The following is a 17,629-nucleotide window of genomic DNA, read 5'->3' as shown; positions in this document are numbered from 1 at the left end:
GAAGTCCCTGCATGATACAAACAGTCACTAGTGATTACAGATAGTGATTATTCTTAATAATAGTGTTTTTTTTCTGCAAGATTTTAAAAATAAGTATCTTATGCTCACCAAAGCTGCATTTATCTGATCAAAAACACATAAAAACAGTAATATTGTGAAATATTATTACAGTAGAAAGTAACTTATTCCCATGATGTCAAAGCTGTATTTCGATCGTCATAACTTGAGTGTCACATGATCCGTCAGAAATCATTCTAATATGCTGACTTGGCGTTCGGGAAACATTATTATCAGTTGTGCTGTGAATGTTTTCATTTATGTACATTAGAGTGTTTTGTCAAATTTTATGTTACATTACATTGCATCAGTGCATTTGTCCTCCCCTAATGACCATATTTTATGAGTAGTATATTGGTGAAGTAAGTGTCTGAATCAGAGTTGATGTGAGATTTGATGTATATGGCTGCCTCTCGCTCACCTGATCATCTCGGTCCAGCGCACAGCCTCCTGAAGCTCCATCAGTCTCTCCTTGTACTGGTTGCGCTCCATCAGCACACGGGCCATCTCTACACGTGTGAAGCGTCGTCTCTGCGTCATGGCCACATCGTCCTGCAGTGGAGATGAGTACTGCACCACAGAGCCACACAGAACACAGCAGCACCACAAAACACGGAAGCAGTGAAGCGGATGTTAGTGCATCAGCATTTCACAGCATTAAATATACAGTTACTTAAACATTGTGAGAAGGTTAAACTGGTTAGGTTCACTGCGCATAGCATTTTAATTAAAAACTGTTAGAGCATAACAAAGCAAGGCCTTTTATTGGTAATAAAAATTTCTCATATCCAAACACTAACTGTGTTTACAACTTGATTTAATGTTAAAATCTTACTTTAAAGGGACAGTATACCCCAAAATGAAAATTAACACATTATTTTCTCTCATTTACCCTCAAGCCATCCTTGGTGTATATGACCATATAAGACCATAATATCCATATTAAAAGTTTTAATAAAGGTAATAAATGATTTTAATATTATTAATAATATAAGAAAAAACATTATTTGGTTACTTAATTGAGATTTTAGAGTTCTGTTCCAAAACCTAGTGAGCATGATTTTTTCATCACAGTGCATTCTGGGATTTCCTTCTCTGTTGAGGATACTGGATATCCCATGCTGCCACTGTACTGAGCTAAAACAAGGTGTTTCTGGAGAAAACGACTTAAGTAACTACCTGCTCACATCAGTGAGGCAGCTCACTACTTTCTGGAGCAGAGAAATGAGTGTTTGAAATGAGACTAAAGTGTTTGACTTACATCCTCTCCACCCTCGTCTTTAGAGTCCTGAGATACTCCTAAAGCTTCAGCTCTCAACCTTTAATCAAAGGGAGACATTCAGACTTTAATTAGATTGGAGGCACAGAGATTCTTTAAAAAAACCATGAGCCACTTTCGGACACACAGAATGCATTTTTGCATTCCACTGTGCTGCTTCTTTTATTGTCTGTGTCAGTGGTCTCAAACTTAATTTCTGGAGGGCCACAGCTCTCCACAGTTTTGCTCCAACCCTAATCAAACACACCTGACCCAGCTAATCAAGGTCTTTGGGACTACTAGAAACTAGAAAAGCAGGTTTGAGTTGGAGCTGGTCAGAACTAAACTCTGCAGAGCTGTGGCGCTCCAGGAATTGAGTTTGAGACCACTAGTCTGTGTCAGTGATTCCCAACCTGGGGGGTCTCGCCTCGCAACCCCCACTAGGAATCGCTAAATTACTGGGGGGTTTGAAAAGTGAAACCACAAAAGGCTTCAGGTGTAAATTAAAATTTAGAGGTTTAAATTCATGAAAATTATTTATGGACAATATTTTATATAAAATATATATATTATGAAACATGTTGGACTCTATATCTGCTAGAAAATAGAACACTTACAAAAACACACACACAATTTTTTTTTTTTTTTTTTATGACACACATACAAACCATACTCTGTGATATCCATACCAACACACCCACACAACTTTAGCTGCATTATTTATCCAAATGGCACTGTAATATGCAGAAGCAAAAAAAACTGTATTTGCTTTATAAGTAATTCCTGAAAAAAGTGGCACAATAAAAAGAGAAAAGTACAAAATGTAATTTTAAACCTTGCCAACAGAATGAAAGCCTATTGACAAAATTGCATTATTTTATATTTAAATTACACCGCGATTAAAAATAGCAGTTTTAATGGTTTTCAATGCAGACATTTTTGTCCTTGAGGTCCTGAGAGGAAAACAAAAAATTGCACCTAGTGCAAACCAGATTTAGATTTAAGGAAATGGAAGTGAAATAATACAATTCCAATAAAATAACACACCTGTGCCAAAATTAATGCAGTTGGCAATAACATAGGCATAGTTATCAAAAAATAAATAAAAAATGAATATTTGTCCAAAGGTTAAAAGGTTAAAATCTTTCAAAAGGTTACAATTTTTCAATGTTGTGACAGAAGAAATCAGTGGAAACAAACAGACCTCTTTAGCTCCTCCTCCAGTTCTTTCACTCTCTGGTCCACTTTGCTCTTGGACTGTTTCACTGTTTCCAGCTCTTCCCGGAGAACTTCCTGTTCACTTGACAGCTCATCTAATTTAGCAATCAGGTCATTCTTCACAATGTTTAGGGCATTCCTACAGATAGCAAATGATTCCATTATAACTTGTAGACGCATACATACATGGATAAATACACACACATTCTGTCTTTCTATCCCGCTTACTTGGTCTCCAGTAGTATTTTGTTCTCTGTTAGCAGATTTTCCACCTCTTTCCCCATACCTGTGGGATATACAGTTTTAGCAAGAGTAAAGACCACCATGAACACTTTCCAAATATCAGATAAACAGACTAAGGAACGGCTGATTCAAAACTACATCACAATTGATTGAAATTACATCACAATCACAATTACAGTACATTTAGCTACTATTTTAAAATAATTCAGTCAGATCTCCTCTTTATTGTGACATCAAACAATAACCTTTAAGGGTTTTATATAAAAGACATCTAAAGGGGTATAATCACAGTCTAACTTGATAAGTGGAGTAGAAAACATCCAAACTGAACTGATAATATGATTCATATGAGCCGCAAAGCCATGCATTAAGCACAGCACTGAGCAGCTGAAGTTAACAGGATTAGAAGAGCAGAAGCACAGGACTACATCTCACCAAAGCATAGCCACAAACAAGAAAAGCATCACAATGTCCTACTGAAATTAACATGAGGGAGAAAATGAGGCTATGAGCCTTACCAAAGAAATCATCCTGGACTGAAAAAGAGAGCCAAGGAGGGAACAGAAGGAAAGTGGCGAGGAAGGAGGAGGCAGCCAAATGACAGGAGTAAAAGAATGAATGTGAAGACAAAAGAGAAGATCAAAAGATAATGATACAAGTAAAAAAAATAATAATAAAAAAAGATAAAATAAAAATAAGATTAAGGGAAGAGAGAAAAACAAATGGACAAGTTCATGTTAGATATTCATCATCACACACATACAAATGCACACACACACACACACACAGTTTTTACTGCTTATAATGTTTGTGTAAATTGTGGTACACTTTTTTCCGGATTCATTGATGAATAGAATGTTCAAAATAGCAGCTTTTATTTAAAATACACATTTTGTAACAATATAAATGCCTTCACTGTAACTGTTGATCAATTAAAAGCCCTTGAACAAAAGTATTCATTTTTTTAAAAAGAAATGTAACTCTTTCTGACCCCAGACTTTTGAAAAGTGGTGTATTTTCAAGTGTATTGATGTGTGTGTTTTTTTAATTTAATGTGATTCTGAGTTACAGTTTAATGTGGTCTGTAAAGTTATATGACTAATTGTGTTTCATGTGGATGTTAAATCCATGCAATGGACATAACGAACAAAACAGAATGAGAACTGAAAATACCAATCTATCAGTGATCAGATACACACCTGAGAACTCCCCTAGGGGCGTGGCCGAGTGAAGCGCACACAGGAAGGAAGCACAGAGAGGGGTCAAGGGTCAGTGAGTGAGACGGCCAATCAAAAGAAAGATCCACCTTCACACTGAGATAAACAAATCAAGAGCTCTACCTTGATGAAACAAAACAAATCAGAAAACTGCCAACATAAATAACGGGAATTACTCAAATGAAACAATTCAGGATAACTTCATCAGACCAAAATGTGCTTAGGGGCAGGAGATACAGCCATGAAGCAAGCATGATATCCCAAGAGACTTTGCTTTGGGCATACATCCAGCACCAGCAGTGTGGCTTCCTGACAAAAGGCATGCAGTTAAAAAGGCCCTCAGCCACCATATGCTTAGCAATGCATATGCTTCAAATATAATCAGAAAATGAAAAATCACTGATCTTAAATGCAGGTTACATATAAACCAAGGTAACCTGCATTTATGGGAAACTGTCCATCAACTGCGGAGGGAAAATTAACTATAAAGCTTACCGAGAAGTTCGGCTCCTGCGTCCACATCACCGATGATGTCAGACTTGGCGTCTTTGATCTCATGGTACAGAGAGTCTGTGTTGATGCCGAATGCCTCATTCACTATGCCCTGAGAAGGACTGTAAAGGAACAAGAATCATTTATAACTTTGACTTCAACGGTCCGTTTGTATCGATCAGGTATTTTGTTCTTTTTACTCAGCATTTAATTGTGTGAATGATGTGCATCTGTCTACCTGTTTCCTCCTCCGTAGACTCGAGGGTCCATATCTAGCTCTGGCGTTGAGTCTATAAGTTCCTGAAACTCTGACCATTCATCACTACTGCCCATACCTACAGACAAACCCACACACATGCAAATGAAATTAAGACAAACGTTTTCCTGTAATGAAAATGAGAAATCTATAGAATGCACACAAATGCCTTAATTTGACATTGTGAAATCATGTTAGTATGGATTTAATCGATGCCCATGAAATATCAGGAACAAATTGATTCTTTACTTAGAACGCAAGTGACCGGGGTGGTTTCCAGTTGCGGGCAACCAATATATCAGCAACCCTTATAAATCACCTGATATCTGACATTTTTAATTACTAGCATCAGCTATATACTAGAACTACAGAACAAATATTATTTATCAAGATCAAATTATTATTATTATTATTATTATTATAATTAAAATAATATTATATGATCCATTTTCAAAATAACAATTTCAAATGAATTAAATCGTAAATCTTATCTAAAAAATGATTAATTAAATTTACTGAAACAATGTTGTTAATGTGCTATATATATATATATATATATATATATATATATATATATATATATATATATATATATATATATATATATATATATATAGTAATGTTCAAAAGTTTGGAGTCAGTAAGATGTAAAACACTTCTGTTCAGTAAGGATGCATTAAATTGACTTTGTGAAAGTGAATGTAAATACTTTATTTTATTACAAAAAATCTATTAAAAAAATATAGAAAATACCATATTTACTGTATTTTTGATCAAATAAATGCATCCATGGTGACCATGAGACTTCCTTTAAAAACATACAAAAATCTTGCTGACCCCAAACCTTTTAATTGTAATGTTTTAACATATTTTGATGAACATCAGCATTGGCATCAGCCTTTATCGCTTTTTTTTTTGTTCTTTTCTTCTGTGTTTATTTAATATCGTCTCAGTTGTTCCTCTCTCTCACCAATGCTGACGTTCCTGGTTTCCTGAGAGACCTGCACCTCCATGTTTTTACTAAGACGCTTTTCTTTCTTGCAGTCCCGCCTCCGGTGCCTGTCGAACTCTCCCACCGATGCCAGCCCATCATTCTGAGGGGTAACTGTTGCCGAGGGAACAGACGAGGTGGGGGTGTTTGATTTGCTCCCTGTGCTGCTGGGTGTGGCTGCGACAGAGTCTGAATCTGAGCCATCCTCCTTAAAACAGAGAGAACAACATTATCACCCACACATTTTAATAATTAACATGCTCTGCTAAATGTATAAACTAGTGAATCTGGTGTTGCTTTGACAAGACTGGATTAACAAATAATTACACTTACTAGCCAGCCTTACAAGGTGCAAAATATATATTGTTGTAAAAATTCAAACATGTAAATAAACATTTGAAACATTTTCAAATAATAAAATCTCTGTGCAATACCACTACATCATTTAAATATCAAGACATTTATCTTCAAAACAAAACATTAAGAACTGAAGCACTGAAACTCAAGCTGCTTTATACTCATGTGACTTGACTCATCTGGAAAACAGGAAGCGAAGAATCACGCTTTTTTTCTTTTCCTTCAAAGAATGGATGTACAGTTATGTGTGCACAGCTGACAGATGTTTCATGTAGCTGAGATTCATTTTTTTATAACATATCTGTTTATTTCAGATGGCTAAAATAAGACAAAGATGTCACAGGACAAGGCAGAGGATGGACGGCCACACCAAAATCATGGACCCTTGGAGGCCTGCTGGAGTCCATCAAGAAACCACAGACAAACCTGATCTTGACACAAGGAGGCGTAAGGGGGAGTGGCTGATAAAAAGATGATTATCATGACTCCTCCCCTGACGCTTTGGGGCGGAGTCATATCTGTCACACCTGGTAGCCAGAGGCGTAGATAGGTCTGCTGAGATCACTGGAATGCCAGACATCTGACGAAACATTTCTAGCCCCCCCAGGACTCCCACGTACCATGCCATCTCCACCAGGAAACAAATTCAATGATGGGGGGCGATCTGTTTTACTGCAGAAAAAGAAAGACAGACAAGAAAGTTTATTAGTTATTTCCCACACTAAACCAACACCGGCACAACATAAAAATGAGCAGAAAACTCATCAGACAGGGTGAAAACATAAAGACACAAAACCAGATAGGAGAAAGAGGTACAGGGTTCTCAGTCTCTGACTACAACACTGCTAAACTCAGTATTTGGGTGGATGGCGGGTTCGTTTTTTATTGTAAAGGAGTAAAATGGGAGACAACTGTCAGAGATTGTTGGACATTTTTACCTTTTCCTCCTGTTGTGTCGTGGACTGCAGAGACACACAGCAGCACATGCACAGAAAGAAAGAAAGAAAGAAAGAAAGAAAGAAAGAAAGAAAGAAAGAAAGAAAGAAAGAAAGAAAGAAACAGAAAGAAGGTGAACACATGCAGATTCACAAACAATAGTCACACAATACTGACACAGGACATAACGTCACATTACATACAGTATGTAAAAACAGATGGAACTGACTGCAGGTATCATCAAATGTAATTTATTGCTTTTTAAAAAACAAATATGACATACACAACCCGTATATATATATACTTCCAGAAAACATTGTCAGTGAACACAATCCAGCGTGCCATTCGCCATTGCTAACTAAAACTCAAAAGAAAGTTCAAAAAAGAAGCCATATTTAAACATGATCCAGAAGCGCAGGTGTTTTCTCTGAGCCAAGCCTCATTTAAAATGGACTGTGACAAAGTGTAAAACTTTTCTGTGGTCAGACGAATCAAAATTTGTTATTTTTGGAAAACTGGGACACCATGTCATCTGAACTAAAGAGGACAAGGACAACCCAAGTAGTCTTCAGCACTCAGTTCAGAAGCCTGCATCTCTGATGGTATGGAGTTGCATGAGTGCGTGTGGCATGGGCAGCTCACACATCTGGAAAGGCACCATCAATGCTGAAAGGTATATCCAATTTCTAGAACAACATATGCTCCCATCCAGACATCATCTCTTTCAGGGAAGACCTTGCATTTTCCAACATGACAATGCCAGACCACATACTGCATCAATAACAACATCATGGCTGCGTAGAAGAAGGATCCGGGTACTGAAATGGACAGCTTGCAGTCCAGATCTTTCACCCATAGAAAACATTTGGTGCAACATAAAGAGGAAGATGCGACAAAGAAGACCTAAGACAGTTGAGCAACTAGAAGCCTGTATTAGACAAGAATGGGACAACATTCCTATTCCTAAACTTGAGTAACTTGTCTCCTCAGTCCCCAGACGTTTGCAGACTGTTACAAACTCCAAAGATGTTATTCTGACTCTGTGGTGGTCGGGAGTTTTCTCCCAAATGGAAAGTGAAGATATGAATAAAGTCGGGACCTGCCAGGCATGGCTGCGCCGGCCCTGAGACTTAGCAACCAGAAGACGAAGCGGAAGATGGGAACGTGATGAGCGAAGAAACAGAGGGGTCCCAGATGTGAGACCTTTTAACCTCTCTGGAGGTCACACCTCCGGGGGGACAGAAAGCCAACAGTGACTTCAACTTTTAACTAAAACTGGTTTGGTTGCTGATGCAAAACCATTAAAGATTCTTAGAACACTAATATGTTGCATGGGTGGGTATTAACATTTAATATACACTTTCATTCAGATCATCAAAATTTGAGTTTGTAGATAACGAACATGGTATAAGTGAGGATACTTTAACTAGTGGTTCTATCATAAGCATGCAAATAATTGTGTATGATTTATCCAGACTTTACATTTTCAAATAAGAAAAGTTGGAAAAATGCAATACTTTTAAATAAGAGAGTAAACCGCCACTAGGTGGCAGCAATTGACTGTGTTAATGAGTGAACATTTGAGTCATTAGTTCAAGCGATTCATTCAGATGGCTGATTTATTCAAGAATTAAGGTGGTGTCTTTATGAATGGATCATTTTTTCATGATTAATTAAAAAAAGCAGTGTCATTCAGTAACGAAACAGCTGTGTGCTGCTCGGAGATAATTGAAGGATTATTACACATTTACACACAAATCTGCAATAGTGCTGATATTCGGGAAAAAGCACTATCTTGGTCGTCTCATGTTGCTTGGCTTGGCTATATCATATGTTATACATATAAAAACATTTTTACCACAGTATGTTTCTTCTGTGAGTTTCTTTGTGTGCTGTTGTGTTCATTTGTTTGATTTCTCCACGATATTGTCTCACACAAACAGGCCACATGACCCTCAACTGGTGCAACCTTGTTACTGTGAATACATTATTCATGGTCAATCTTCATTTACAACGAATTTAATAAAATCACAATCATTCTCGCCATAATTGCTCAATTTCTTACAGAATATACAAAAGTTTAATTCTCTGCTCTTAGTTTTACCCCTCCATGTCCCCGTAAGAGGTGAAACGGTAAAAATATATTATCACGGTTATAGTGACCAAAATTATCACAGTTATCAGTATTATCAGGGTATTGATAAAATGTGCTCGAAATTTTCCAAAATTACTGACATAAATCTATATTTCAAATCAACAAACAACAAATAAAAGAAATTGTTGTTTGCATAAACACTAAAACAATAATGATGTCTGGATTTTAAATGACAACATGCCTGATGACAGTTTTTTTTAATAACATGTACGTAATGTTCTCATTCAATGCTTAATCAGTTGACAGCAACTGACTAAATGAAAAAGAAATATATGTATGACTAAAAGCTAGACACAACTCTAGCTCTGACTAAACAAGACATGACAGACTGTCACTGAGCATCATCACCCAGCGCCTAGCAACGCTGTCTCCAAGACAACTGTTTCAATAATGGGCCATTTTGCTTCATCAAAATCCAAAGCATCTGATACATACGTCCAAACTGCAATACACAGTCATAGCTGATGTTCCAAACTTAGAGAATATCTGTTTGCGGTTCGAAATTCTAAGTATTTAATTCTGTTAAAAAACTAATCAGAGGAATTCTTCCAACAAAACCTGTCATTTACTAGAACAAAAGAAACATGCAAAGCACAAATGAATTCCAAATGCACACACTCAATAACAAGTTACTCACGCCCGTCCGCAGCCTGTAGATTCAGACTGGTTGCTGCCTGTCTGTTGCATCTTTGAACGCTCAAAGTGTCCCACATATGTCTGTATCATCTGAAGAAAAAAAACCTGTGTCAGTGTATATGCGGAATTCTCTAGAAGTGGAGCCTTGTATTTGTAACTTCTCAGTTATTACTAATAGTGTCCACAGAACTTTAGATAAATACATTTCCTTTATGTTTGCATTCATTTCCCATGCCAAAAATCAATTAATCAAGATCACAATCACAAAAAGCTATTTTTTGCAGGTAATTTTTTTAATAACTAGTAAAAAGTATATCCACTATGGAAATTCCCAAGAACTTTCATATTATTTCATACATTTTCATAACTTTCCCTACATTCTTTGCCATCCTTTTCCTCTTGGTTTTCCATTGTCTTGGGAACCCTGTGTTAATTTGAGTTATAAATCTGTGCTGACCTCTGTATGGCGCTGGTGGAGGGCGTTATACTCTTTCTTCATGTCTGATTCTCGATCTTCCAGACGAGAGACTGCAGGGGAGGAACATCACAAATGCATAATGCAAGAAACTCAAATCTCTGTTTGTGTCAACGTGTGTGTGGCGAGTGGGGCGGGGCCGAGAGGCGTGGGAACGAGGAGTGAGGCCAGGTGTAGTGATTGGAGATGGGCTACACCTGAGCCCCACCGCTAGTATCGAGTCCCACGTAGGAGATGGAAGGATATAAAACTGGAGCGACGACCGTGAAGGACGAGAGAGGACCAGGCCTGGGACATTATTTTATGTTTTGGCTTTTATTTGTGCGCGTCAGTCGCCGTGAGGGGCTGACGCGCCGTTTTGTGTTTATTTTTGAATATTAAAGTTTCATTTTGATTGTGCGCCGGTTCCCGCCTCCTTCTTCCCTGTATAGGAAGTGTATATCATTACAGTGGTGCCGAAAACCCGGGAGAAGGAGGGACGTGCTGCTGAAGATCCCTCGCCGCTGTGGTGAATCCGCGGTGCCCTCGAGCTGGCGAGGTATGTGCCGCCAGGGACGCTCGAGGCGGTGGGCTGGAGCGAGTTGCCGGGGACGGGCGAGCTCGCTGCTGGCCGCCCACGATATGGAGGGGCGCCTGCCGTCCGTGAGGGAGCGGAGGAGTCGGCGCCGTTCGCCAGGGGGCCGGAGCCTGCCGCCTCCGCGAAGGAATCCGGAGGGGCAGGGAACGGGGGACTCCTGCCGGCTGCCCAAAACCGGAGGAGCCGTCGCCGTCCATCGGGCGGCGGAGGAGTGTCGCGCCGTCCGCCGAGGGCCGTCCAGTGCCACCGCCAGGCACCGCGGAGGAGATCACCCAGCTGGTGGAGGGCCGAGCAGCAGTGCGTCTGGGAACCGGATTTTTTTTTTTTTTCCTCTCTCCCCTCTCTCGTCCTTGTCGCTCCTCCTTCCATCTCCTTTTCTCTCGCCTCGTCTGTCCTACCCCCAGGTTCCCGCAGGTCCCCGTGAGCGGTCTCCCCCGGAGGGAAGGGGGGGGGGGTGTAGAGCGCAGTCTCGGGAGTACCCCCCGGCCTGCGAGGGGCGATGGGGGTATGTGGCGAGTGGGGCGGGGCCGAGAGGCGTGGGAACGAGGAGTGAGGCCAGGTGTAGTGATTGGAGATGGGCTACACCTGAGCCCCACCGCTAGTATCGAGTCCCACGTAGGAGATGGAAGGATAAAACTGGAGTGACGACCGTGAAGGACGAGAGAGGACCAGGCCTGGGACGTTATTTTATGTTTTGGTTTTTATTTGTGCGCACCAGTCGTCCGTGAGGGGCTGGTGCGCCGTTTTGTATTTACTTTTGAATATTAAAATGAGTTTTGATTGTGCGCCGGTTCCCGCCTCCTTCTTCCCGATGAATAGGAAGTGTATTTCATTACAGTGTGTGTATGAACAAATGTAATCAATTGCACAGACTCACTCTGGTCAGCATAGTTCTTGGCCTTCAGCTCGAGTTGTTTTGTTTGTAGCTCCAAAGTCCCCAACATGGACTGCAACTCCTTCTTGTCTGCCTCCAAGACATCTTCATATTCAATGAACTTCTGTTAACATGCAAACACACACATTCACACAAGATCAGATCCAGAACCTGAACTGGATGGAGGGATTAATAGACAGAAAAACAAGATAGATTATAAATATACTTTATTATTAGAAAAAATACCAGAGATGGCTTGAAGAACACAAATTAACCATATACTGTCACGTTGTGTGTTTATTGTTTTTATTGTCTTCATGTGTCATCATTCAAAACATTTCTATCATTTTTATTTTATTCAGTTACTGCGATAGGTGAATGTTTTTGTCCATATTATTTCTGTGATGCATATGTAGGGTTTCTGTGCGAGGCGTGTACATGTAAAGAAATTTGTGAGTAATATTTGTGAAGAAATTTTGCATTTATAGAGTGAAACTAATTGTTTATACACTTTTTTGTTCCACGTTTTTGTAATGTTTTATTTTAATGTTCAATATTATTTTAGGACAAGGAAAAGCAAGAGTTAGATATGTAATAAACTGCATTTCTAAATCAGTAATACTGCAAATATTGTCTTAAATTCTTATGATGCAAATTGTAATTTGTGGCCCTTCACATTTTACATGGTTCAAATGTGGCCCCCTTGGCCACTGAACTTGAGTACCCCTGCTAGAGTGTGTATATACAAATTAACTGACTTTCAGTGCAAAATGATCCATAACCCACGGTATGAGGCAGAACATCACAAGGTCAAAAAGCATTTTGGAGAAGGAATTGTTCTTCAAATACAATACAATACAGTCACACATTACACACACACTCCAAGTGCAGTGTGTGGTGACTTTGAGCTGCAAGGATTTTAACGGGAACACAATAGGCTCTTTCTGCAGTGCGGCCCAGCCACAAACAGCCTCCTGGAATTCAGTAATCCTAGCACTGCAAAGAGAGGGAAAAACCAAACACACTCTCGAACACTATAACATTTTAAATCGGTCTTCGGTGAACAAATCACACCAGGCTGATCATGTCATTCTAACGAGTGCTTTAACTTATAAAGTCATTTCTAGAGTACTATATACAACCCATATCAGAAGCATGTCTACATACGAGATAATATAGGCATTACATATTATTTCATGCTTTTCATAATGTAATTCCAGACTGCTAATTTGAGTTCTTTCCTGCTATACCTTGACATAATATTTCTCATTCTGCAGTTTAATCATGAACGGCCAGTAAAGGTGAAGTGCGTATATTCTTATATCACTAGCTACACTGAATGTAATACATAAAAAAAAATTGTGTTTCAAAATAGATCTGTCTGTCTAAAACTGTTGGGCCAATAGTCCCCTAAATGCCTCAACATTGAATGAGATTATAATACACTGTCAGGCAGGTTGAGATCCCCCCGAAATAATGAATAATGTGCAGAGACATGGTTTACAGTTTCAGTTTTCATTTAAATCTTGCTTGCACTTGTCTTATTTTTATTTTTTTACTACTATGGAAGTCAATGGCAATAACCAACTGTTTGATTCCCAGCAATCTTCAAAATATATAATTTTATGTTCGAAAAAAGAAAGCAACTCCTACAGGTTTGGAACGACATGAGTAAATGATCACAACACTTTCATTTCTGGGTGAACAATCCCTTTAAGCAGGGATATGAGATTTTAATATTGAATAAAATTACATGTGACAAGTTGGAGCAGAGCCAAGTGCACCTGTTATGCCACCATACATCAGAAAGATGTGAATGCCTCATGCATGTCACAAAATAATTTGGGTCCCACTTTATATTAGGTGGCCTTAACTACTATGTACTTACATAAAAAATAAGTACAATGTACTTAATGTGTTCATATTGTATTGTAAAACACGTTTGTGCTATTGAGGTGGGATAGGGGTAAGGTTAGGGAGAGGGTTGGAGGTATGGGTAAGTTTAAGGGTGGGTTAAGTTGTAAGGTATGGGTCAACAGTGTAATTATAAATGTTATTACAGAAATTAAATACAGGTGTAATTACATGTAGTTTTTTTTAAATATAAGTACAATGTAAAAACATGTATGTACACAATAAGTACATTGTACTAAATTATTAATTAAAATGTAAGTACATAGTAGTTAAGGCCACTTAAAATAAAGTGGGTTCATAATTTGTATCAATTAAGCTTTTATACTGTTAGAAGTCATTTAACTTAAATTACAGCTAAAATTCTAATATGCAATTCATTGTAATGATGTTCAATTAATCACTGATTTCTCCCTTGGGGATCGCTAATTGTATTTTATCAAGCTGTTTGACATTCAGAATGTGTTCATACATGGATGAGTCCATATGAGAGGAAGACAGTGAGAAATAGTGAGGTGGATGTTCTTACTGTGGCCATTATACTCTACTGTACTCTACCGCCATAATCCCACAGGATGCGAAACTGGAGAGTGCTGTTTACTTCCCCCCCTCTCTCTCTCTCTCTCTCTCTCTCTCTCTCTCCCTCCATCCCTCACTAGCTCACTCGCTGTGTTCTCTCTGTCGGTCTCACAACATGAGAATCGGGTTACAGCGTCAGCCAGCCTCCTTCTATGAGAAAATTGATTACCCATAATCACCCTCCCTGCCCATCATCCTCCCACTTTTGTCCTCTGCACCCCAAGCACATATGTCTTTGCATTGCTGCTATAAAACACTAAATACCTATCCTTAACACTTAAACATTTTATTGTATTAATTATATTGTTTTAAACCATGGCCTATTTCTTTCTGCAGTAGATACAATCCTGCTACAATTCTGTTCTGGTCTCTATTATTTTTGGAGAGGTGGTTGCAACTGGTAAAGTGCACAACAGATTTAATTGAAATTATTATTATATAGTTTATAGTATCAACATATTTTATGAGAGCATGATAAATACGGTCTAGAAAATAAAAATAGAGAATTATTTAAAAATGCGACTTCTTTGGCATAAAAATTGCAAAATAAAATAAAATAAAGAAATTTCATAGGAAAAAAAATAATAAAGAAAAATATATTTAAAAGAAAGAAATGGATATAGACGAATAAATTAGTGTGGCCGGCTTTAATGTTTAAATTAGTAATCAAGTAAATCAAGTAAAGCGTGAGAAGCATCACTGCATTTTTACTGCATTTCATAATCACGTTCTTCTCTGTAACATCTGTGATCCTGAAATTGTATTTTCTCTTTTTTTGTCCTTTCTTTCTATCTTTTGATACAATAATATCTTTCTCTTAAAAAAACATTGCTCAGTTATGACAGATCTATCATCACTCATTCTCCATTATATATTCACACACTAAATCTTCACAACTGCAGCCATGACATGCGCTCACAGAGGAAACACTCTCACATGCCATTTACGCTATAACGTCTAAACTCTGCTATAAAGAGGAACACAACAAGAATCCCAATCATGCTCCAGCTGTGCAGTCGATAATATAGTTGTGTTTGGAAAAAGCTTTGGCAATGTTAGCATGTAGTGACGATGCATGTGAAGAGTTATTAAGGGCATCTGTTCCCTGTGGCTGTCTAGTCATAGTAGCAGCGCCTGTGCTGATGCCCAAAAATGAAGAGTGTTTGTCTGAGTATTATTTATGTGCAAACGTGTATGAGATAATCTTTTGTAGGAGATTTAGAGATTTATTTCCTGCAAGTATAGGCAGAGCAACACATACAATTGTCATTATGGAACAAAGCAGAAGGGTTCCTGGAAGAACTGTAGTGCATATGACAGGACTATATTTCATACTAATGTGTACAGATAGAGGCACAGCCTACGGTACCATATTTTCTACATGAATTTCTAAGGCCTCTAAATGATCAGCATAAAAAAAAAAACTTTGCTGCAATATCAGTCGCACACAATCTGCTACATCTCATCTGATAGACAGTTTATACCTTATAGTAAAAAGCCTTTTAGTATGATTCCCCTTCAGGTTGTGGTACATGCGTTATTGCAGAAATTCATTTTTGTTTTGTTTTAGCAGGGCCTTTGGATAAAATTAAGGTGTTTACTTATGAGTGAGCTCCATATCCTCACTAATAAATATGCTATAAAAGCCTGCATAAAAGACAAAAAGACAAAATATAAAACACATATGCACATTTCAACAAAACAAGATTTTTCTGAATATTATTAAATGTGCCAGACTTAACAGGGATAAAGGGTGTTTGCAATGCTCTTTTAAATGTTTGCAGACCCAGTTATGATCAACTTATACAAACAATCTGGTCTGAACAGGACATTGTCTGAAGGGCATGATGGGATGATAATATTCTGATAGTTTACCTCCTCCGCCTGTTTGCGCAGCGCTTTCTCCCGTTCATACTGCGTGATGAGCTGCTCGTTGTCCTCCCTGAGGAGCTCCAGCTCCACCTCGTGCTCCTGGTTCTCCGTAGACACCGAGTCGAGGTTCTCCAGGACGTTCACCACCAGCGGCATCAGCTCCTTCACCACCTCCTCGTCGTAGCTCTGGATGAGGCGCTCAAACTCCCGGTAGATGCTGCTGGCCAGGCCCGACACCCGATCTGACATGACCGACACGGCCCCATAATCGTCCTGGTACACCACCTCGTCCAGCTCCATCATCTTGGCGTGGTCTAATCCAAGCTCGTTATTAGAGAAATAATAATTTGTACACCGGAGACACGAATCGAAATGGCGAAACGGCTTCTGTGGTCAGGTGCACATGATGTCACTTCGGTCCACGACCCGATTCCACCGGCAGCAGCCGGGTTTCGGGATGTAGTACGGCCGTTTAATGTTCAGTATGTGTTGATGAGACGGAGCGCTCGCGAGGGGACGAGCTCTGTTCCCCGCCCGTGCTCCGCGCCCCAGTGTCGGCCGCTCGATCACACGCGTCTCGCGGATTCTCGGTGATTCTCCGGTTGCGTCCGTCTCGTCATCGCTGCACTGGAGCGAAATCCATCTCATCACACATCACGCCCAACGAGCGTCTGTCGGGACGATGCACCTGCCTCTCAACAGCCGCAGCCCGCGAGCCCAGCCATTACTGAAAAATCAATGGAGGGGGATAAAAACGATTCCTAAATACGTGAATAAATATAGGTACCGTGCGATAGGCCCGCGGGCTCCCGTTGTCCTTGACAATCGGATATTGCTTTTCTAGCGTTATGTCAGACTGGTCATTTTTGGCATTACAAATGAATCCGGTGGTTGACAGGGGGCCGGAGCTCGTGATGCCGTTTCCGTCGGTGACTCTCTCTCTCGCTGGAGGGGCCCGCTGACGTCACAGCGCCTGCACGGAGCAGACCGGGAGAGTGATGTCTGACCGCCGCTGTGCTCCTGCAGCGGAACACCATGAATTATGTTTTTGTTATATTTAATGTATCGTATTCCGTAAACGAGTATTAAAATTAAACAGTTTTTTTTAACGAGATGTCAACACTCCGATAAATTAATCAGGGGTCCAGGCAACCACACATATAAGATCACTTTCACAGTAGGAGACAATCGGATAGGATTTAAGGCATCACAGAGGCAATTATTTTAGAGCCGTCCGCAAAAGTTCTCGGATTGCATCATGTTGCACTCTAGCCCCCGTGCGTCTTCACATGGGATTGCAATACCGCAGTGTGGCACTGTCTGCAGCAGTTTATTCACAAAGAAACAAAAATGTGCATTTGAATTTAAATTTATGTGCCTTTTTTTTTTTTTTTTTACTTTTTTCATTTGTATTTCTGTAAAACTGTACTGACCTGACCACTGATTCTTGAACAAAACTCATAAAACTATAACAATCATGAAATATTTAATAGTAAAAAACCTGGTGACTTTTTTAGCACTTTGT

General features: G+C 39.3%; 1 protein-coding gene across 6 annotated transcripts in view; it reads right to left on the bottom strand.

Annotated features, from left to right (window-relative positions):
* LOC127947592 (C-Jun-amino-terminal kinase-interacting protein 3) overlaps nt 1-17,050 on the bottom strand; it is a 31,706-nt gene extending 14,656 nt beyond the window's left edge. For 2 of the 6 annotated variants that reach the window (XM_052544675.1, XM_052544676.1), the window contains exons 1-15: nt 16,108-17,050; nt 11,746-11,866; nt 10,274-10,344; nt 9,818-9,906; nt 7,028-7,051; nt 6,617-6,761; nt 5,712-5,940; nt 4,724-4,820; nt 4,489-4,607; nt 3,976-3,987; nt 3,295-3,312; nt 2,762-2,819; nt 2,520-2,672; nt 1,319-1,376; nt 479-627 (exon numbers count right to left, since the gene is read on the bottom strand). In XM_052544675.1, the coding sequence (XP_052400635.1) occupies nt 479-627; nt 1,319-1,376; nt 2,520-2,672; nt 2,762-2,819; nt 3,295-3,312; nt 3,976-3,987; nt 4,489-4,607; nt 4,724-4,820; nt 5,712-5,940; nt 6,617-6,761; nt 7,028-7,051; nt 9,818-9,906; nt 10,274-10,344; nt 11,746-11,866; nt 16,108-16,407 (1,643 nt within the window). In that variant the 5' untranslated portion in view covers nt 16,408-17,050. The remainder of the gene's footprint in view (nt 1-478; nt 628-1,318; nt 1,377-2,519; nt 2,673-2,761; nt 2,820-3,294; nt 3,313-3,975; nt 3,988-4,488; nt 4,608-4,723; nt 4,821-5,711; nt 5,941-6,616; nt 6,762-7,027; nt 7,052-9,817; nt 9,907-10,273; nt 10,345-11,745; nt 11,867-16,107) is intronic. The other 4 variants (XM_052544680.1, XM_052544679.1, XM_052544677.1 and 1 more) reach the window with 3 other exon arrangements.
* Between the last annotated feature and the right edge of the window lie 579 nt (nt 17,051-17,629).

This window comes from Carassius gibelio, chromosome A3 (assembly GCF_023724105.1).
Source record: "Carassius gibelio isolate Cgi1373 ecotype wild population from Czech Republic chromosome A3, carGib1.2-hapl.c, whole genome shotgun sequence".
Classification (NCBI taxonomy): Eukaryota; Metazoa; Chordata; class Actinopteri; order Cypriniformes; family Cyprinidae; genus Carassius; species Carassius gibelio.
The sequence above is the reverse complement of the archived record's forward strand: the minus strand, read 5'-3'. Positions and strand labels throughout refer to the sequence as shown.